General features: G+C 37.1%; 1 protein-coding gene across 2 annotated transcripts in view; it reads right to left on the reverse strand.

Moving 5' to 3' along the window:
- LOC131164692 (MMS19 nucleotide excision repair protein homolog) overlaps positions 1-24398 on the reverse strand; it is a 75764-nt gene that overhangs the window by 45642 nt on the left and 5724 nt on the right. For both annotated transcript variants that reach the window (XM_058122082.1, XM_058122083.1), the window contains exons 7-8: positions 7026-7214; positions 3300-3353 (exon numbers count right to left, since the gene is read on the reverse strand). In XM_058122082.1, the coding sequence (XP_057978065.1) occupies positions 3300-3353; positions 7026-7214 (243 nt within the window). The remainder of the gene's footprint in view (positions 1-3299; positions 3354-7025; positions 7215-24398) is intronic.

A 24398-nucleotide genomic window follows, 5' to 3' on the forward strand; every position in this document is an offset into this window, starting at 1 on the left:
CTCCAAAGAGCTCTCAACTACCCATACATCCTCTAGAATCAAACCCTGCAGCCATTCCCAACTTTGAATTAGGTCAAGGAGAGGAAAAGAGAAGCAACTTGGGACATGAACTTCCATGGGCATGCATAAGAAATATTGCATTTCTTAAAGAGTCCCGCCCATTCTGATGAGACACACACTGCCTTTTGATCACTTGTGCCATAAAGAGTGAACCTCAGAGGAAACTCTACAATTATTTCCCTATCAGGAAGATGCTCTTGGAAACCACAACAACAACCCCTATCCCTCCTCTTGATTTGACCTACTCAGCACCTCCCAACTAACAAGATGATCTTTCTTATTCACCCACAAAGCCAGACCAAAGAAAGGCACGCATCATCCTCTCAAGGTTCCTAGCAACGCACTTGGCACTTTAAAGAGGGATAGAAAGCAAACAAGAACATTAGAAAGGGATGCATTAACGAGAGTGGTACAACCTCCAAAAGATAAAAAGGCATTTTCCACACCTCCAACCTCCTACTAACCCTCTCAACTGCACGATCTCATAATGCCATTGAATTAGTATTGCTAAGAGGGAGACCGAGATAGGATAGCAGCCACACCAAGGTTGAAAAAAGTTCTAGGGCCTTATACCTCTCTAGAACCATGTCATCCACATTAATACCGGCCACTCCACTCTTGGACAAGTTGATCTATAATCCCAAAATCTTTTTGAAAATTTTTGGCACAAGAATTTCCTTTCAGAATTTCACAATGTTGTCATCGAGGAACAGCATAATATCATCTGCAAACAAGATGAGAAACTTCCACCTCCTCCCTGCCAACAAAAAGACCCTTTATCACCCCCTCAACTCCTAAGCATGGAAGAACATCCTGCTCAGATATCAGCCACCAGGAAAAACAAGAACAGAGAAAGCAGATCCCCTTGCCTAAGAACCTAAAGGCCCTAAACAACTCCCTAGGCTGACCATTGACAATGATCGAAATATTTGTCCAATTCAGACGCCCTCTAATCCACTTTCTCCACACAGCCCCAAACCTTTCCTACTCATCATTATGTCCAAAAAGCCCAACTCATCCTGTCATAAGCATCCTCGAAATCCAGCTTGAAGACAAGCCCCTTCCTACCCTCACCCACAAAAAAAAAAAAAAAAAAAAACCTCTGTGAACTCATTGGTCAGTAATACAGCACCTAAAATTTGCCTCTCTTTAATTAAAGCAGACTGAGCCATGGTCACTGTCTCCCATAGAACCAGCCCCATAGATCAGACCTTAAAAAGGATCTTGTGTAGGCTAGTAACAAGACTAATGGGATTAAAATCCCCCATCCTCATAGATATCTCTTTCTTGGGGATAAGGTGAAGAAGGTAGAGTTCACACTATCACCCACTACCTCATTTGTATAGAATTCCTCAAAAAAAGAACCCATCATGTCCTTGTACAAGATCCCCAAATTCTCCTGATAAAAGGCCATCATGAAGCTGTGAGGTCCAGGGCTTCATCCCTACACATCTTCATCACAAAAGGCCTCTCTAACCACTGAGCAGATCTCACCTAGATGGGCCTGTAATCGGGGCTCCCAACATAAGCCTGCTCAAGCAATCTTTGGTAAACAGATGCTTATAGAATTTTGCAATATCCTCTCCAACCTGAGAATGATCCCTAATCCTAATCCCCAAATTTAATTCCATCTCCTTAATGACATTCTTCCTCCTCCTACCACAAGCTATTAGGAGAAAGAAGCCTGATTTGCAATCCTTTTCTAACCCACTTAACCCTTTATTTCTAACGCCAACTCATAGCCTCCCTACATAACAACATCTCCAAGTCACTGCAAAGACTAGACCTTCTAGCCCTATCCTCCTCATCTAGAAAACCACACTCCTCCAACCTATCCAACCCAACAATTTCAGCAAGGATATTATTTTTAGCCTTTTCGACAATCCCAAACACCTCTTTGCAAGCAGTAGAGGATAAATCACAAATGGATGGCAAAGGGAGTGTTAATTTTGGTTCTATGTACTGCCTTTTCTATCCATCTGACATCATTTGTTTCCCATTCCATTCTAGAAGAATAAATAAAATTCAAATAAATTCAACTAGGATTATATCTGCGGAAGAGATGAGATATATCATCTTGGGGTTCCATTTGCATGCCTAAATGGGAATGCAAGTGTGTGGATTAGCAATTGTAACTTGTAAGGAGAAATCTTGGAGTTGGTCTTAAGAAAGCAGTTCACAGTACTTGGAAACCAGTTCTTAGTAAGAGCTTAATGATTTTATGGAAAGGGCACAAGGATTACCTCTCCTCAACAGTTTTGGGGACTTTTATATTCTGTAAGAGTTTACAAGAGTGCTGCCAAGTGCCAAGCTTTGTTTTTACTGGTGTTGCTGAGCTCTGTCCGAGTTAACTTCTAAGCCGGACACTTTCTACTGGCAGCACTTCCTTGCTAAATTCCTTGAATTTTGTTTCTAACATCTTACTTGATCCTTCTATATCAGGTGTGCAACATGCCGTTGTCAACTTTTTCATCAGTAAAATTTTTATCCACTATAAAGCAGCCAAAAAAATGTCTGTAAGCGTCATGAAATTTGCATGAAATGTACCATGGAGGACAAGAAAGACAATTGAAAGAACAATGCAATGTCATTAAGCATCACAAATTTTCTCCATAGGCAAAAAAGTAACTTTATTTGCGGTCATATGTGATCTTTCTCACAATATCTTGCCAGAGCAAAAGCTCATTTTTCACTGCACCTGTAACAAGTAACAACTAATATGACAAGAACTACTTCATTCTCTCCATGAGCATGTGTGTGCACGCATGTGCGTGTGAAAATATCAGTTAAACCTTCATTTGCCTTACCATAAAATCTATTCCTTGTAGTGAAAAGTACTCATGAGAACAAATGAAACGTCACCAATGTCAACTAAAAATTTTCATTATTTAATGCCAGTGAACTCTTATCAAAAATCAAACCAAAAGTAATGCTAAATGGCAAATGCCCATGTACAGATGAAGCATTTGAATAAAAACGACATATTGTCAGCATCATGTACTAAAACATTTAAGCAACCTTAGGCAAGTCTTACCATGGAATCTCTCCCTAAGAGTAAAATAAATACAGGAACTAATGAAACATCCGCAATCTACCCAAAAAAAGCAGTTGAGTAAAGATTTTCATAATCTAAAAAACTTTAAACGTTGATTTAGGAAAAGTTGTTATATGAAACTTCAAGCCCATGAAATGCAAAAAGGAAAATAACTCAATGAAACATATGAACATGGACTACATACCATTAAGGCCCTTGAAAGGTCATCTTTTTTCAAATCAAGATCTTCACCTTGAGGCTGATAAAGTAAGGTAAAAAATGTGTGAACTAACAAGTACAGAAGCATATAGATGCATGAGTGCATGTTTCTGTATATGAGAATAAACAGGACACTTTCAAAGAAATGAATGCAGCCAATAAATAAAACCCGCTTTATATGTCACACAGATAAACTAAAAAGTACGTAAGAGCAACAATCTAGCATAAATATAGGGTCAGGCAATATGAGCAGTTCCCAAGCAACAGATTTTTTTAGCTGGTTTGGAGGGAAAGGTTGTTAATAGCAACCAGCCATTGATTAAAATCTAGTATTTCCAACACAATGGACAGGTTGCTAGTAGCCAAGCTGCCATTGATTCTATTGTTTCTTTCTCCTTTAAATCTTTGTTCCTGTGCATGAGATGCGTCCTCTTCGTGCCTTTAGTGATTTTTTCTTTTTCTTATACTTTACATATATGTAACAATTCAAATATACAAGTAAACTCTAACAGCCTGGACTAACCAAAACATCATCAACCCTTTTGAGATGATACAGGGAGGTCTAAAAGCATTTTATTAAAAAAATAATTACATTTATTAAAATAAAATAAAAAACATCTAAATATATTTTCAACTTTTCCCCAAACACACCTTAGTTTAATATTCCTGTCCCCGATCCATCAGTTCTCTTACACAATCCCAAATCACTGAAACTTCTTATAATCCAAATTTATGGTGGTGGTGACAAACATATTGCTCCATCAATGTGAGTCTTGGATTTCACATTTTTGGAGCTAAAAGCAAAATCCTTGATCAGGAAATCAATTTCTGATTTGCAATAAAATCCAGAGTGAATTCTTGTCCGCACAAGAGCCTAACAATCTCATCACTATGTTTCCCCTTATTAACAAGTAAACTCTATAAACTTTCCATACAGTTCACGAGAAAAAATGCAGTTCCAAACTGCATCATACTGAACTGTTCTCTCAAGTTTAATAGAACAATTTTCCTTACAATATAGTATGACAACTGATATTTTGGAAGAGGTTTCTTTAAAAAAAAAGGGCAGCCCAGTGCACAAAGCTTCCGCATATGCACAGTCTGGGGAAGAGGTTTCTTAAGCATGTTAGATTTAATGTGAGCCAAAGAACAGTTGTTTCTCTTTTCAAGGAAATATGGAAAAAAAAGACTTTATTTTTGGAACAATGAATGGATTGGTAACTTTTCACTTGGTGGCTTTCCTTTTCTTCTCCCCAGAAAAATGTATGTTGTATCATTTCCAAAAAGAATCCAGAAGAGACACTCTCAAAGTACCCAAAAACATAATTTATAATATAAAAAAGCATCCAGTCACCCACAACCTATATGGGTAAACTATCAACAAAATTTAAAGTTATTGAAACACTTAAACTAAAAGAGCTTTTCTTCCACTTATGACTGAGTGCATTGAAAGAATAGGAGATATGTAGCCTAGGTCCCTGTTGTTTATGAGTGATCATTGAGCCTTGGAAGAAATTTGATGATCTGTTTGGTCTCTTCCATAAAGCACAAGTGATATTACTGTTACGTTATATTGTTATAATAATGTGAAATAATGCTGGAAATTTTGATATCACATACCCCCCCCCCCCCAAAACAATTATTTTGGTTAAATGGATCATGAAGTGTTGACTTTTTAATTTATGACAGTTGAAATTTTCAGAGCATGGATTTAATTTGATACATATTCTTACTAGATTTTTGTGCTGAAAATATGATTACTATTCATATATTGCTCACACTCATCTTTTTTGAATGCTTGTAACCCATGTTGAGCCAATTGTCAAAGCAAGTATCCCATATACATTGCTAGGAAAACACAAACCAAACAAAAAATATTCACTCAAGACAGCCATCTCATTCCCAAGAATCTCATTCTTGGGAATATCATTTTATGGGAGTCTCTTTTGTATTCTGTAAACCTAACACCACCTTATCATGAGATCCCAAATTAATTTGAGTGCAAATATACCATCACCTTGCTTGGGTGAAAATCCAGCAACTTCTCACTTTTAAGGCAATTAACAGAGCATCCCAAACTCTGTACTGCCTGTTGCCCAGATATCTTAGACATCTTTTCAGGGAATCGAGCTATATCTCCCACTGAATCTTAGTTTGTTCTAAAACGCGAGCTCTCTCTATTTTTTACACCTGAACAGCAAGTTTTTCTTATCCTTGGCCAACTACTTAACTACCTTCAGGCATCATTATTCTACTTCAAGTGCCAACCTCATACGTGCAATAGACACAAACACAATGACCCCTAAATACATTATCACATTCATAAACAAACACAAATACACAGCTAAAACATGCAAAACATGGTCAGTGACATACTTGGGTGCTTACACAGACTAAGATGCACATGCATGATGGTCTTGATTCACCTATCACCCTATACAATTATGCCCAACAAGAACATCTTGATGAAACTGTTGATACAGTGAAGAATAGTAAACTGAGAAGAAACAAGTCGTAGTTCATTCTGGTACAAAACAGAACCATTTATTTTGAATGAAAGTGAAACAAAAGATCAAAAAGTACACAATATTTCACATCGTAAAAAAAATACCATAAGAAAATCCAGCTTTAGTAAAGCATTCAAATTCATATCATGGTTTTAAATAGCGGCGGCGGGTAGCGTAGCACAACAGTAATGGATGTAGCAAAAAAGCGAGAGTAGTGGATCTACATAACGGGAAGTAGGTGTAATGGCTGTGATTTTTTTTTTCAAGCACACACAATCTCATATATATTGGTTTATTTGCATTTTTAAGCTCTCAAACCTTCTTAAAAATAGCTTTAATGCATTTTGGATCCTTTAGGTCCACTTACTAATGTTGTTTAGTAAGGGGCAAAAAATTGTACATTTGTTTTAAACCATTATTGACAAAAAAAATATATAAGTGTCCCTTTTCCCTAATCATGTGTGATAAATTAATGACTAAAATAAAATTCATTATATACTCCATTAATCTATTAGGAACATAAAAAATACAAATAATGCAACAAATTAAACAAGTTCTATTATTTTATTTGCTAAAGTAATAAAAATCAAATAAATTTAGACCAACAAGTAGCCTAAGCTTTACAATTATAATGTATAAATTTATAAAAATTATCATTAAATAACAAGTACTAACAATCTGGAACACAACAACACTAGAACTAAAAGAAGGTTGAATTTGAATAATATAGAAAAAGAAATATCAAACTAGTAGTATCAAAGTAAATATATTTTTACAAAAATAGTTCATATCAAATTGTTAATTAATGCATCTCTTGTCAATATCAATAAAAATAAATAATTTTAGTACAATTATCACCCTCCTCATTTTAATCTTCTCCACCACCTCTTCACATAGCTTATCAAGAATGATTTATGAAGGGGTAAAAAAAGAAAATTGGAAAGAAGAAAACAATTGCTGTAACAGTCCTCTAGCAATTATATAATGGTCTTAGTGGCCGTTCCGTAACGGTAGCGGTCCGTAACAGCCACTATTAACTGAATTTTCTTCACACTGATTCACCAGTGTGTAGAACCCAAAAAATGTTATGTAACAGAGTTACCTATTGAAAACCAAGATTCATATAATACAGCCCAAAAAATGCAAATATTCAAATGTAGAGACAAATATATTCAGAGAAAAAATTTAGCACTGATTCAGCTTACATGTGTAAAATGGATAGGAAAGTAACATCCCAAAATGTCAAAAAGATCTCCAGAAAAACTTGCTAGTGGACCAGCTGGATCTGGAAATAGCCGTGCCAAAAGCTCAACAATATGAAATGTGAGAAGTAAGCACTGTGGATCCTTCTCTCCATCGATGGCTTCACAGATTCCATACACAAGGTCATCACCCTGAATCACATATGAAACTGTAAAATTGGACAAATTGAGCATCTTTTTATGCACATAAGAGAGAGAGAGATCACAAGAATTATATATAATAAATGCAGGCACTAAAAAGATCAAGGAAAAGCAAGATTTTTAATATTGCTATTTGCTGTGGCAAAGTGATAATTTTTTATTTTCTAGCAGAGTAACAATTTCTTATTTTGAAGTTAGTTTCACGGGTTATTTGTAGGGTAATTTTTAAGAGTCATCCAATTCTCCAATTATATGCTTGGAAGTTAAGCATGGATTGGTTTTAGAAGTTCCTTGCTTTCCCAGGAAATTGAGTTCTCTCAGGAATGGTAAGTGTGCAGTCTAAAAATGGGTTGCAGCCATTTGAATTTTTGATAAATGAATGAATAAGAATTTTCCAGCACAGTACTTTCACTTATCCATGTGATTTCATGGGGGTTCTGAGTGGATTACTCACAAAATCTAGGTGGACCCTATCCTTCTTTTTTGCCTCCCTGACATTATTCACGCTAACTGTTCACAGCATCTGAAGTTTTCCTTCTCATTACAACCCTCATCACAGCCCTAAAAACCTAGAATATTTCCTTGTCTTCACCATAAAACCCTAACAGTATCTATCTAAAATCCAAGTCTTCTTGCTTCACAGAATTTCCAGCTACATGTTCCATCTATGCCACCCTTCTTGTGATTAAACCACTACAAAAATATCGCCATAGTTAACCACTAACGATGATTCTACTTTCTATCCTAAATACAAACTCTAAATTCCTTATTTTTCCTAACCCAAGCTCTCCTACGCCACAGACATATCTTTCCCTAATGTGTTGCATGTCAATTGATCATCTAGAGAATCAGCAACAACTAGAAACCAATAATTAAAAGACAACACAATCTGGAAATAGGAAAGAGGTCTCACATAATACGACTAAGAACTAGCTTCCTGATTGAGTGGTCACTTTATAACTCAATAACTGACTAAACAGAATAAAAGGTTTTATCTTTAACCCATATGGCTTTCGAGTCATCATGTTGACCAAACTTGCAGTTTTTCTTGAATATAAAACGATCATATATTTGACTTTCAACCACAAGATTCTGTTTTAGTTTAATTATCACGAGTACTGGACCTTAAACAGTTGGATTGAAACAACAACAACCAACCACGAGTCCCACTAGCCCCCCTTGCCCCAGTTTGGGGTTGGCCATATTTACAATTTTCTGCATGGATAGGCAATATTCTCGAAATAGCATGTGATCAAATCCTTACTAACTTTTTTCAGATAAGAGAATTTTTTTAGAAATCAAAACAATATATAAGAGAAGAGGACAAGAAGTCCTTAACAGTAGGCGTAGGGCAAATATAAATCAATTAATTGAAAGATTACAATAGAGCTGCCTTCAGTCCTTGGACAGTGAAAAACCCCAAAAGAAACCAAGAGAGTGGACCTGCAAAAAAGAATCTAAGGACAACACTCTATTCCATAAGAAGTTAAGACGAAATCCTTACTAACTTGGTTCAGGTTATTCTAGGCCTGCACCTCCTCCTCCTAATGACTCTAACAACCACTAAATTCACCCCTCATCCTGATTGCACTATTTGTTATACATTGCAAGTGCCCAAATCAACTTAACTTCATCATATCTTATGCTAGTTCACTATAGAAGCATTCATTCCTTACTTTATCTTTTAGAATTATGCCACTCATTTTAGCACAACCTTTACCTTTGGAACCCTCTTCTTTATAACTTTCTTTTTAATTTATTCTATTGTTACACAACACATCAAAACTGACGAATTCACATGAGAAATAAATAAGGACCATCAATTCAGTTGGATCAGGTCAAACCAGTAATGTCAAAAATGACATTACATAAATATATAAATTCACATGAGAAACAGCTAGGACCATTGAGTCAGTTGGATCACCAGTAACTGAACCAGTAATGTCAAAAAATATATTATATAAATATAAAAATCCATTTGAGAAATAAATAAGGGCCACTGAGTCAGTTGGATCAGGTCAAACCAGTAACTGAACCATTACAGTCAAAAAATAACATAATATAAATATAAATTTGTGTGAGAGATAACTAAGGACCTTCTCTCTCCTTGCAGCTTGGAAAGATTATAGGTGTCCAGAAACAAAAGACCCATGACAACGCCTTGGTACTGTCAAATGAGTAACAACGACAAAACCTTGTCATTGCAACTGGAAAGCCAACTAACATGCCAATTGCCAACTACCTTGCCCTGATGAAGATTAACAGTGGCAGCTGGAGAAAAATCGCCTTTCTAGAGGTTGCAACTCGGAGGTTGGCATAAGATCTCATCTTCAGCAGTCGAGTTAGGTTGACAGGGGATTCCCACTTCGAAAAGGAAGAAGGTCTCTGCACCAAGAATGATAATGCCAATCAACCCACAAATGGAGAAAAAGAAGGTGTTCACCTCAATCAAAGTAGTACCGACTCAGACTCAACAAGAGATTGCATGTTCTTGCCCTGCTGCAGTAGCTCCTTGAGGGTCTCCATGGCCATCAAGCAGAAAGAGAACTTGCAAGGGTCAGGGATGACGACTGGTGCCATGTGCTCCTTCACAAGTATTGTTGAGCAACAGAGTCTTGATCAGGCCCTCTCTCAACAAAACCCCCTAAGAACTGTGGAATGGCCATAGACCAAACATCTCTTACTTTCTTGTCTTTGGCTGTAAATGTTTTGTGTTTAGGGATAATAAACATCTGGGAAAATTTGACTCAAAATCCGACAAACCAGGGGACTTCAGATTTTTTTTTTTTTTTTTTTTTTTTTTTTTTAATTTTGTGGGCCAGACCAGTCAGGCTCAAATCACTCCCTTCTTTTGCAGACCTTGGGGTGGGCCTGGGCTTGGGCTCTGGTAGGTCTTTTCTGTTTAGCCTCTCACCCCCTCAAGCATCTAATAATGGCCCCCTTCTCAATGCCAACCTACTTCCTTCACCTCTTTCAAGCTCCATGCAGGCCCAGTTTGTGCCAAGAAAAACACAATCAGATTTGGAGAGATTGTTGCACTACAGGAATCCTCACAAAAAACACGAGCTCGGGAAGAAGAGGATGACATGGAGAAGTCCACCAATACTCAGGCTAATAATGATGACCTGGAGATCATTTCAAAGCACTTGCATTGAAGTTTTGCAGTGCACTCCCCTTCCCCAACTTTCTGGTGCTGAAAGGTATAGACACAGACGGCACCCATTTTGAGGGGCAAGTCTCTTGTTGGGTTCTCCGAAACATGAAGTTGCTTAGTGAACCCATCGTTTGAAGGCTTCAAAGATGGAGTCTTGAGACTACTTGGGATTAAAAAAAAAAAAAGGGACGAATGGAGAGTTAACATCAAAGAACACACGGTCAGTAATAAGATCGACACTGACAGAGAATTAAAACAAATGGAATTTTTAGTCAGAGTTTTAATGAATTACAAGAAGGCAGGAGGGTACTCTAACAAGGAGGAGGTTACCCGCAACCGGGGTCCTATGGTGAACTAATGTGGAGAAAGCTGATCTCGTAGAACATGTGGGAACTTGTGACAGATCAAAAAAGATTTTAATTAACTCCTTTCTCAAAGATTGGAGAGGTGGCGTTTGTTTGCAGGAAACTAAATTCGAAGCGGCAGATCATTCTATGGTCAAAATTTTATGGGGACAGGAGGCCTGGGTAGATTTCCTTGGAGCTGCTGGTAGTGCAGGGGGGCATTATTCTTTTATGGAAACATACTGTGGTGGAATTGGATAACCCTGGCTTGGGTGAAGGATCCTCTAGACAACTTTTCTAGTTGGGTGTTGGAAGCCAGTAAGATCCTCCTTGGATCATTGAGGGAGACTTCAAGATGGTTGTGTATCCTTATAAGAGAAGCGGTGCTAACTCGGGGAACACAAGCATCAGAGATTTTTTGGACTTCATGAACAGGGATGCCCTCATTAATCTTCCACTCATCGGTGCCACTTTCACTTGGTCCAACTCTAGGGAGTCTCCTTTCGAGGATCGATCGGTTCTTAACTTCTGCAGATTGGGAAACTCACTTCCCTAAAGTTACTCAGAACCTCCTATCTAGGCCCATTTTGAATCATTTCCCTATACTCCATGATACAAGAGGAGTTAAGTGGGGGCCAACTCCTTTTCAATTCAAAAACATATGGCTCAAGAACAATGGCTTTGGTGCCAAATTAAGCAATCGTGTTTTAAGCTCAACTTCAAGGAGAAAGCCAGCTTTGTGTTTGTCTTGAAATTGAAGAGATTGAGAGAAAAACTGAAGGTGTGGAACAAAAGTGCCTTTGGAAATGTTCAAGTGAAAAAGACCATAATCCTTGACGGCATCAAAGAGCTGGGTGAAGAGGAACTCAGTCAAGGACTCACGAAAGGAAGGCCAGAAGGTTTTTGCACATGAAAGAATTGGCAGCATTGTTAATATGGAAGAGATCACTAGGATGCAGGAATTCAAAGCCTTATGGTTCAAGGATGGGAATTGAAACACTAGTTTCTTCCACCAGACAGCAAATGCTCACCGCAGATTCAATACCTTATCTAGCATTGAAATTGCGTCATCTTGACTAAAGAAGAGGATATAAAAAAGGGAATTTGCAATTTCTACATCGACCTCCATACTAAATCTAAGCCTGGAGGCCAAGAGTGGATGGAATCAACTTCAGATTCTTAACCCTTCCACTTCAGCATGGCTTTAAAGGCATTTAGATGAAGCAGAAATTTATCAAACCCTCACGGAATGTAACAGGGATAAAGCAATTGGCCCTGATGGTTTCTCCTTAGTCTTCTATCCAACAAACTAGGGCCTTCTCAAGCATGATATTCAGAGCATTTTTTAGGAGTTCTGCAGAATAGGCGGATTCATGAGTGTGTTAATGCCACTTTTATTACCTTGATTACAAAGAAATCTGGGGCTTGCAATATCAAGGATTTTCACTCAATCATCTTTGTGGGAAATATCAATAAGATCATGGCCAAAATCCTTGCTACAAGGATGAAAAAGGCCATTCCAGAAGTCATTTGGCAGCACCAAGATGCTTTCATTGCTGGCTCATGGATGCAGCCCTTATTGCAAACAAAGTTGTGGATGCCTATCGTCAGGATAGAAAAGGGGTTGTAAGCTCAACATAAAGAAAAGCTTTTGATCATGTTAACTAGAACTTTCTTCTTTATATCCTTAGGATAATGGGTTTTTGGAGAGTTCACCAATGCCCAAGTTTCTCTATGTGCTCAACAATGGCAGCCCACCTGAATTCTTTTGCTCCTCTAAAGGTTTAAGGCAGGGTGATCCCCTTTCTCCCTTTTTGTTTATCTTGATGGTGGAAGTGTTAAGCCAACAAAAGAGGGCTCCTCAAAGGTCTCAATATGGGTAAAAATGGGAGGTTTATGGTAGTTTCACATCTTCTCTTTGCAAATGACACCATCATTTTCAATGAAGATGACCCTCACCAAATCCTTGACCTTCTATGCATTTTGGTTGGGCTTGAGACAGTATCCGGCCCAAAGGTTGGATCTATAGAAAAGTGACATTATTTAGCACTGGGAGCGTCTCCTTGCTGCACTTCTGGGCTGCAAGATAGAGACCTTCCCCAATAAAGTAACTCAGTCTCCCTCTTAGAGCCAAAATTCAAAGGAAAAGGAGTGTATGATCCCATAATTGAGAAGTTCGAGAAAAGGTTGGTGGGCTGGAAAAGGAACTTCTCATCAAAAGGCGGGAGAGAGACACTCATCAAGAGCACCTTGACTAACCTCCCCATCTGTTACATGTCCCTTTTCCTTTACCTGTTTTAGTTTCAAAAAGGTTTGACGGTATTCAAACTAGATTCCTTTGGAGGAACTCAGGGAGGAATTCAAATATCCTTATCAAAAGGGGGGTGGTTAAACAACCTATTTTTTTGGGAGGGTTGGAGCTAAAATCCATCTCTATTCTCTACTTTCAATAAAGCCCTTCCAGGCAAATGGCAATGGAGATTCATAAATGAAAAAGATCACCTTTGGAAGGGAGTCATTGCTTCTAAATATGGACTCCAGCACAATGAATGGATCACTTATGCTGGAAGAGGACAAGTACCGGCACCGGAACATTAGCAATGGACCAAAATGGTTCCTGGATCGTAATGGCAGATTCACTTCTTTTACAGAAAACGCCCCCCACCAGGAACAAACTACAACACAAAGGCTGCTTTTCTTGCTTTGGAGGCAAAGCATGAGAAGGTTTTAACCCCAGCTAACTTGCAAAAAAGGGAGCAGCCCCTTGTCGACAGATGTTTTTTTATGTACGGTTAATGCTGAATCTATCGATCACATTCTCCTCCACTGCCCCTGGACCACGGACCTTTTGGAGCATGGCATTTTCCTAAACCAGGCAGCAGTGGGCCAGTGCCAGCTCTGTGAGAGATTTATGGGCTTAGAAAGGTATCCACTATCCAGGCCACAAAAGAGAAGAGGAAAGATTTGACCCTCATCCCCCTAGCAATATTTTCATGTGTTTGAAAGGAAAGAAATTGGAGAGCCTTTGAAGAATCGGCTATGCCCCTAAAGATTAGTAAGATCAGCGGATTGCTACTTTTATGAGTTGACACAGTAGGCTGTTTTCTACTGATCCTCTGGTAATTCTTGATTTCTGTGACACCCTGCAGTGTGGGTGATCTTTTTTTTTGTTGGTGGTACTCGGTTGGCATCCCCTTGATGCCCTTTTAATAAGATTTTATTTGCTGATTAAAAGAATTTATTTCATTTTTCTTATTATTTTTAAAATATTCTTGAAAGTGTGCAAAACATATTTTGAGTAGTTTTAGACATAATAGCATACAAAAAAATAAGGAAATATTTCTTTTAATTTATTAATTTATTAATCTACTTGCCATTTAAAACTTTTATTTTACTCATGAATATATAAAAGAGGAAATTTTAAAAACAATTTAGGGAGAAAAAGGTCGACTGAAAATTGTCTTTGTTTCCTGTAATTAATAGAAGAGACGGGAGATGTACATGTGGTGAAACTTCCATATATAACTATGTTTATACTTAACTGCCCAAGATGTAGATGCAGTGAAACTTCTGCATATAACTCTGTTTATACTTATTTGCTCCTTATGAAAGAAAAAGACAACCTGGCAAGACAACCTGTCACGTTGGCAGGCCATGGGCTGCCATGCCAAGAGGTTCCAGGTTCCAAACCTTGGGGAGTAAGCTTTAGTTGGTACGCCATTTCTGGCCGTGGTACGCTTGAACAACCATGCCAAATCACGGAACATAATACATTTACTTCATTTTTCAGGAGTTGTCATTTTCTATCAGGAACACTATGTCATTTACAACCCTAGCGTATTTCAGAAGCTTGATTTTGAATTATTTATTATCAATAATATTCATATCAACGTAAAATGTGTGTGTGTGTGTGTATTAATTAGCAACAACAACAATAAACAAGTCTAAAGTCCCACTAGGTGGGGTCGGATACATGAATCCTTTTTTGCGAATTTACACGATTTCTTCCAACAAATTCAAGGCTATTAAATCCTTCCTCACTATCTCATTCCAAATTATTTTAGGGCAACCCATACCCCTTATACTGCCTCTAACACTAACTAGCTTATTCCTCCCTACTCGCACACTATTTGGCCCACATTGCAAATGCCCAAACTGTCTGAGGCATCCCTCCTTTATCTTATCTTCTACAGGAGTTGTGCCTAACTTACCACGAATATGTCTTCCTTAATTTATCTTTTAACATTATACTGCTCATCCACCATAGTATTCTCATCTCGACAACTTTTACTTTTTGGATATGCTGTTTCTTAGTCCCCCAACACTTTGATCCACACAGCATAGCTGGTCATACAGATCCCATAGGACTTCCCTTCTAATTTCAAGGATATTCTATGATCACACAACACACTCAAAGCACTACACCATTTTACCCGACCTACTTTAACTCTATGCATTACTTCTTCTTGAATTCCTCCTTCAGCTTGTGTAATAGATCTAAGGTATCAAAAAAATCTACTAAAGTTATTGACTTCTTGATCATCAAGTTTAACCTTTTCCCCAATATTCCTCTTACTATGACTGAATCACATTTTATACATTCTTTCTTATTTCTACTTATCCTAAAACCTCTAGATTCTAAAACTTCTCTGCATAATTTTAACTTAAATTCTACTCCACCCTTAAATTCATCAATCAAAACAATATCATCTGCAAACAACATACATCATGGAACCTAATTTTGAACACTCTTAGTAAGTTCATCCATCACTAGAGCAGAAAAATAAGGGCTTAAAGCAGATCCTTGATGTACAATTTTTGTGATTAGAAATTCCCTAGCCTCTCCACCTATAGCCTTAATGTTAGTCATTACTCCACCATACATATCCTTAATGACTACACTGTACCTACAACATATGCCCTTTTTTTTTTTTATAAAACCCACCCTAGAAGTTCCCTAGATACACTGTCATACGCTTCCTCTAAGTCATCAATAAAAACCATATGTAAGTCCCCGTTCTTTTCCCTAAACTTCTCCATTAATATTCTTAAAAGATATACAATTTCTGTAGTAGATCTCTCAAGCACAAAACCAAAATTATTTTCTAACACCATCATTTCCAAAGTTAATCTTTGTTCAACTACCTTTTCCCATAGTTCATTGTCTGATTTGTAAGTTTAATTCCACGACAGTTGTTACAATTTTGAATATTTCCTTTATTTTTGTATATAGGTTTGAAAGTGTTTTTCCTCTATTTGTCTGCCATTTTCTTAGCTTTTTACAATTGACTTAAATAAATTAGTTAACCATATAATCATGTTATTGTTATCACCTATGCATTTCCAAACTTCAATTGAAATGTTATCTAGTCCTATAGCTTTTCAACTTTTCATGTTTTTTAATAATAAAAGAAAGTATATTAGATTGAGAAAGATAAGTTGTGGGACAAGAAATCCACCCCAAATAATTAAAACTAAAAATTTAAAAAAAAAAAAACGAAAAACGAAAAAAAAAAAAAAACAATAAAAATAAACAGTAAACAATGAAGCAAAATGAGCAATTAACCAAGAAAACTCTTTTTCAATCCCTTTCCATTGTAATTCACCCAGCACTTAAGATTTGCTTGCTTCCTCTAACTCTTCTTCATTTTAAATTTACGCCCAACAAATTGTGCTTCAATTCCTCCAGCATCACACATTTTTAAATCCAATTTGTCTAATATCTCTTAGGCTTCTAAATCCTTTCATTTTTCATCTTTTAAAATGCAAAATTTACTTCATTAACTCTATTTTTGCAAATAAACCTCATATTTTTAGCCCTTTCCTCATTTGTTAATTCGAAGGTAAAGTCTCTACTTGATTTTCATTAAATAGCTTATTGAAGTTTCGTCATCTTTCTTTTGTCTTCTTCCTTAACTAAGGCAATAGCATCCTCACTTTTAATACATTTTACATAACCTACATCCTTGTTCTTTCTTTCTTTAACTTTAGATAGTTTAAATAGGTATTTTTCCCATCCTTTTGTATCTAATCTAGCATATAAATTATTAAATGATCTATGGTTAGCTTCACTAACGGCTTTTTTTGCATCTTTTCTCGCCTCCTTATACTTTTCAAATTTTTCCATGTTTCTACATTTTTGTCAAATTGTCATATTTTAAGTCAAACTCTTTTTGTCTTTACAGCTTTTAGGACATATTGATCCTGCCACCTACTTTACTTTCTTTGCCATCCGAGAATCTTCCTCGAGATTCATCTAAATCTCTTTTGTTATCTTTTTAATAAAGCTAGTGTCCTATTCCAAAGAATGTTTGTGTCTACACCATCTTCTATTGTCCAAACACTGTCTTTGATCATTTTATTTTAAATTCTTATTATATTTTCTTCCTTTAGGTTCCATGATCTAGCTCTCTTGCATTGATTTATATTATCCTTTCTCTTCCATTTTTTAATGCACATATCTAACACTAAAACTCTATGCTATAACTTTGCAATCCTTAAATGATAGACAATCTACCTTCCTAGTAAAGAAAAAATCTATTATACTTTTATTTTGTCCACCTCTCAAAGGTTACTAAGTGTTCTCTCTTCTTAAAGCAAGTATTCATTGTAATGAAATCATATGACAGGCGAAGTCTAGGATCATAACCCCAAACTCATTTTTGTCTCCATATCCATGTCCTACATGTATTCTCTTATAACCTTTATTATCCTTTCCAACATATCCATTCAAATTAGCTCCTATGAATATTTTCTCAATCTCTGATATCCCTTGTATACTATACATATCTTCCCAAAATTCTCTCACAAGATTTTTTTCTAAGCCTATTTGAGAAGCATAAGCACTAATGACATTTATTATCTCTAGGCCTAAGATCATCTTGATTTTTATGATTCTATCCCCTACATTTTGGACATCTACAAAACCATATGGACATCTACAAAATTATCTTAAAGTCTTTCTCTATAATGATTCCTACCCCATTCTTATGTTTTTCTTGTCCAGCGTACCTAAGTTTGAATCCTGATTTTTCATTTTTTCTAGCTTTCTACTCTACCCTCGTAGTTTCTTGAAGGTAAATTACATTAATTTTTCTTCTCATCACCGTACCCACTATCATCATGCTTTTACGCGTTAGTGTCCCTCTATTCCAAGTTGCTAATCTAATCCAGGTCTCCTAAACTAACTTCTTTACCCCCCCCCCCCAATCCAGAATGATGTGGGAACCCTTATATATTTACATTACCAAAAAAACAAAATAATTGTTAAGAGGTTATATATGTCTTTTAGTATTATTATTGAGTGTATTAGTACGTTAATTAGTGAGAGTTAGTAAGGGTATTATTGTCTTTAGAATGTATTTTAATTTTTATTATAAATAGAAGGAGAGACCTATCTTCAAGTTAGGTCATTCATTTTTTAATCAAACATTAACATGGTATTAAAGCATGATCCTATCTAAACCCTATTTCCCTTAGCTGTCGCCAAAAAACACTACTCCCATGGCTGTTCTTCACTAATCCACCTCCATCCCATACTATATCACAAAACCAACCATATACCCATAATCAAACCTCTCCCAACAACCCCACAAAACCCCATCACCAAAAGGCCCCCCATGTGCCCCTACATGCCAGCCAAATGCCGGAAAAGCCAACCCCACGCGCTGGCATGTGAGAGCAGTTCTGGCCATATTTTTTCTTTTTTTTTCTTCTGCCATGCTCTCATTCCTTCTTTAGACTACATTATCAACTTGTTAGGCCAGTTTTTTGCTCAAAAATTCAACCTTTTTCAACCATGCACTCGCGGTATTCTGTTAATTTCTGTTTGGGGTTTGTGAAGGCTTCCTTGTGAGTTTTTTGGAGCAGTGGCAGCGCTCATATGTTCAGTTGTGAGGCTGTGGCAGTGCTATATCCGTCAATGAGTTGTTCATCTTGTCTGTGGTTGCTTCGGTGCTTCACATGGTTTGTGATTGTCCCGATTATTGATTGTTCTTCTTGTTTTTGGTGTGATTGCTGTTTGTGAGTGCTGTGGCAGCGCTATATTGTCTGTTGTTGTGTTAGTACTCAATTTGTTTTGATTGTTCTTCTTGTTTTTTGTACGATTGCTGATTTGTGAGTGTTGGTATGGAATCCATGAATCCCAAAAATTTGTTTCCTACATTTCTCCCACAAATAATGACTCAAAAGTTGGATGGAAAGAACTATGTTCAATGGTCTAAAGCTATTCGGATTTATTTAGCAGGATTAGGGAAATCCGATCACTTGCTCCAATCTAAGTCTTCTGATGAGAAGAGAAAAGGCGTGTGGGTTCTAGAAGATGCCTTGATTGTTTCCCTCATATGGAATTCGATGGAGCCACAAATCACACAGATGTGTATGCATCTAGATACGTTCAAGGAGATTTGGGATTATGTCAAACTTCTTTACTCCAATAACATTATACATATGTATGATTCATCCCAGGAGTACTTTTAGTTACAACAAGGAGATAGGAGCATTGCAGATTATGTTGGAGAGATGAAGCGTATTCATGAGGAGCTTAACATCGTGCAACCTATAATTGCTGACGTTCGAGAGATGTAGAAGCAGAGGGAGTAGATGATAGTTTTTTGTGTTTTAGCAGGCTTAAGACCAAAGTTTGAGGCAGTTCAATCCCAAAAGCTCAGTAGTGTCGAGCTGCAATCATTTGCTGATGTTTATTCTCGTGCCCTTCGTGCTTAATTTAGCACGCATTCTCCTATTCTTGCATCCGGCTCAAGAAAAGACAGCCTTCACTACACAGAGTGATTCTAGTTCTTTACCAAACAACCGCAAAAGTTATTGCGATGGTTAGAGTAGTTGTAGTGGCAGAGACAAACGAGGCAGAGGTACTCCTCGCAAGTACACTCATTGTGGACGAAATAATCATAGTATTGAGCGGTGTTGGGATCTTCACAACAGACCTTCACATGTTGCCAATGCAGCCACTACTAACTTCACACCTTTGGGGGCAGCCAATGCAGCCACCACCAACTCCTCACCTTTGGGGTCAAGTGGGGGGCAACGTACTGTCTCTATGTTAGAGGAAGAGTATTCCAAGTTCCAACAGTATCAAGCGTCACTACAAGCTTCTCTTCCCATTGCATCTCTTGACCAATCAAGTAAGCACACAGTTGTCTGTCATCCAATACTTATCGTCCTAGTCTTTCGGTCATAGACTCTGTTGTCAATGATCATATCACAGGTATACCTAGCTTTTTCTCCACTCTTCAATATCCTGCAAATTTACCTTATGTTACTCTTGCAAATGGATCCACTACTACAATCAAGGGAATTGAGATTGTAAATCCCACTTCTGCTATTTCTCTTCCTTCGGTTTTATAAATTCCCAAATTTCCTTTTAATCTTATGTCCGTTAACAAAATTACTAAATCCATGAATTGTTCAATGACATTCTTCCCTGATTCTGTGGTGATTCAAAATTTGAAGACGGGGAACACAATTGGAGAAGCGCATGAAGCTGGTGGACTCTATCACTTTGAGCCACTATCTCCTTCTACCGCTAGCACTACTGCTGCGGCACCTTTCCAATTCATTGTCTCTTGAGTCATCCTTCATTAGAAAAGTTAAAATGTCTTGTTCCTCGTTTGAGTTCCATGTCTAGTCTCGATTGTGAGACCTAGTTGGGAAAGAACCATCACGTTTCTTTCGCTTCCCGGGTCAATAACGGGCTGCAAGCCCTTTTATGTTTGTTCATTCAAATGTATGAGGTCCTAGTAAGGTCGTGTCCAAGTTGGGTTTCTGGTACTTTGTAACCTTTGTGGATGATTATTCAAGAATGACTTGATTATATTTAATAAAAGATCGTTTTGAGTTATTTCATGTATTTAGTGCCATTTATTCTGAAATAAAGACTTAATTTGGTTTTCCAGTTCGAATACCTCAAAGTGATAATGCTAAAGTGTTTTTCACTGCACAATTCACTACTTATATGACTCAGTTTCGTATTGTTCATCAATCATCCTAGGCCTACACTCCTCAACAAAATGGGGTTGCAAAGCAGAAAAATAGACATTTTCTTGAAATGAATCGCACTTTACTTTATCAAATGCAAGTACCTAAAGTGTTTTGGAGAGATGTGGTACTTACTGCTTGTTATCTAATCAAAAAAATGCCATCCTCTGTTCTTAAGTGGTAAAATTCCCTACTCTATTCTCTTTCCTAATTCATCTTTATTTTCTCTTCCTCATCGTATATTTGGGTGCGTGTCCTTTGATCATCAACTAACTCCTGGGGTGGATAAGTTGGATCCTCGTGCTATAAAATGTGTTTTTTTTATAGGCTACTCATATACTCAAAAGGGATATAGTTGTTAAAGTCCTGTGCTGCATCGCTTCTTTGTTTCTGCAGATGCTACCTTCTTCGAGTTACACTTTACTACACCCAGTTACTAAGCGCTTCTGAGCTCAATGAGTCTCTTCGTTTGCCTAATCTTTTAGATTCTATATTGTTATCCTTGCCCAACTAACCATCTGAGTCTCCATGTAGTTCAAGTCCTTCTCATCGTCTTAATCATCCTAATTTGCAGGTGTATTCACAACGGCGGCTCCAAGGAAGAGAATCCCCTCTAGCTTCTACTACCAGGCCTTTGGTTTCCTCGTCTGATGATAATACTTCCCATGATGTTGATCCTCCTATTGCTGTTTGAAAAAGTAAATTCACATGTACTCAACATCCCATTTCCAATTATGTTTCTTATGACTCCTTATCACCCTCCTATTATTGTTATATCACTGCTGTGTCATCCACTACCCTTCCTAAATCTATTTCGAAAGCCTTAGCCCATTCAGGGTGGAGGGATGCTTTAGTTGAAGAGATGAATGTTTTACATGACAATAGTACTTGGTCCCTCTTCCTCCTAACAAGTCTGTGGTTGGTTGTCACTGGGTTTACACTATGAAAGTCAACCCTGATGGTTCTACGACTCGTATTGTTGCTAAGGGATACACTCAGGTGAATGGTCTAGATTATTCTGACACTTTTTCTCAAGTTGCCAAACTTACATCAGTACGTCTGTTCATCTCCTTGGCTACTACTTGTCATTGGCCTTTACATTAGTTAGATGTAAAAAATGTCTTCTTGTATAGTGATCTTGAGGAGGAGGTTTATATGTAGCAACCACCAGGGTTTGTTGCTCAGGGAGAGTCGAGATTAATGTATCAGCTCAAGAAGGCTTTATATGGTTTAAAATAGTCTCCCAAAGCATGGTTTGGTCATTTCAGTGTTGTAGTACTTGAGTTTGGTCTTTGACGGTGTGTTGTGGATCATTCCATATTTCATCGTCATACTTCATCGGATAGGATCCTTCTTGTTGTTTGTGGATGGTGATGATGATAAAGGTATTTAGAATCCCAAACTTTTTCTACGGACTAAATTTTAGACCAATGATTTGGGACCATTGAAATACTTCTTGGGTATAAAAGTATCGAAATCTCTCATACCATAATTGTTGTGTCACAAAGGAATTACATTCTTGATTTGTTAGATGAAACTAGCTTGTTGGAATCTTAAATGGTTGATACACCCATGGATCCAAACAGCAAGTTAATGTCAGATATGGGTGATTTGCTACCAAATCCTGGACAATACCATAGACTTGTTGGAAAGCTGAATAATCTCACAGTTATTCAGCCAAATATATCTTTTGCAACAAGTGTTGTGAGTCAATTTCTAGATTCTCTAGGGACAAGTCATTGGGACACAGTAATTCGCATCTTGAGATATCTCAAAAGTGCACCTAGGAGAGGTCTTTTATATCATAATCAAGGTCACACTTATATCCATGGATATACAAATGCAAGTTGGGCTGGATCACCTTCCGATCGGAGATCCACCACCAGGTACTGTATCTTAGTTGGTGGTAATTTGGTTTCTTCAAAAAGTAAGAAACAAACTGTGGTGGCAAGGTCAAGTGTTGAATCCGAATATAGAGCTATAGCTTACACTACCTATGAACTTGTCTGGTCCAAGAACATATCGGAAGAATTGGGTTTTCCGCATTCTCAGCCTATGAAGTTGATGTGTGATAATCAAGTTGCTCTTCATATTGCCTCCAACCCGATCTTTCATGAGCATACGAAGCACATTGAAGTTGATTGCCACTTTGTTCGGGAGAAACTTGAGTAGAAGCTCATTACAACCGCTTATGTGACTTTGAATATGCAGCTTGCTGATTTGTTTACCAAAGCGTTGGGGGTGCCTGTGTTAGATTCATTTGTAACAAGCTAGCTAGGAGCTTATGAAATTTATGCTCCAGCTTGAGGGGGAGCGTTAGAGGTTATATATGTCTTTTAGTATTATTATTATAGAGTGTGTTAGTATATTAATCAGTAAGAGTTAGTAAGGGTATTATTGTCATTAGAATGTATTTATATTTGTATTATAAATAGAGGGAGAGACCTATCTTCAAGTTAGGTCATTCATTTTCAATCAAATCTTAACAATAACATTTACAATAATAATAATAATAATAATAATAACAATAATAATAAATAAATTTACAAATTTCAATTTTTCAATTTTTTTTACAAAATTTCAATGAGAAAAATATAACCACATCACTCAAAGGGCGTCCCTCAACTACAAGGCTCCCCTCTTTGTAAGGGTAAGGGAAGGATCATCATAGCATACACAGCCTTACCCTCCTTTATTCAAAGGGGCTGTTTCCTTGGGCTCGAACCCGTGATCATCCAATTTATTCTCAATTAAATTATATAAATTTTACAAATGAACAACAATAATTAATTAGTAAATCAATCTATTTCTTTTAATATAAATTAATGTGTTACCTTTTTAATAATATTATTATATTAATAAGTAAACAAATTTGTTAGATTCTTTAAATAAACAAGTCAATATAGAAAAAATTAAAATTCATAATTACTGGCGTTGTACAACTTTCAAAGACAGTTAAGGGGTTAACGTTTGGCATTCCTCGTTCACTCAAAGCATCTCTCTCTCTCTGGTGGTCTGGTAAATTTTTCGGTCACTGAAACAACTCTATCTCTCGATCGTGATCCCATCTCTGTTAAAATTCTACCATTCAAGATTCAAGCACAGCTTAATCACAATTTTCTTACAATTTGTTCTGAAATTTCTGAATGTTTTCATATGAATTTCATAGGAAAATGATTAACTAATTTCCGTCACCTTTTTAGGCAAATTGGATCAACCCCCATCGATCCCATACGCTATTGATCCTCGAACGAAAATTCTTGATCTGGATCTCAATTCCAGGAGGGAGGGGCAGTGACCCAAGTAACTACGAGTCAACCGAACCATTCACCAAGTTTGACTGGTTTAGGCCGAGTTGCCTAAGTTTCGCCAAGTTGACCCTATTTCAATCAAAATCCAATTCAAGAGATAACTTGGACCCTGTAAAGAACTTGTTCCAGTCCGATCCAGCAAGCCAATCCAATATAGCCCACAATTAAACCATGATTTTACCTAAATGGCATTAGCTCCAAGTATCACATCTTCAATTTCTCCTTCATCTTGCATAAAATATCTAATGTACCAAAACCTACCGATAGCAAGAATCTCTTCCAATCAAGTTTATCCCCATTATTCCACCAAGAATGGTTAAAAATGCATTTCGTGCATTCAGTCATGCTTCTACTTAAACTAATTTACCAG

Source organism: Malania oleifera, chromosome 9, assembly GCF_029873635.1.
Source record: "Malania oleifera isolate guangnan ecotype guangnan chromosome 9, ASM2987363v1, whole genome shotgun sequence".
NCBI classification, from domain to species: domain Eukaryota; kingdom Viridiplantae; phylum Streptophyta; class Magnoliopsida; order Santalales; family Ximeniaceae; genus Malania; species Malania oleifera.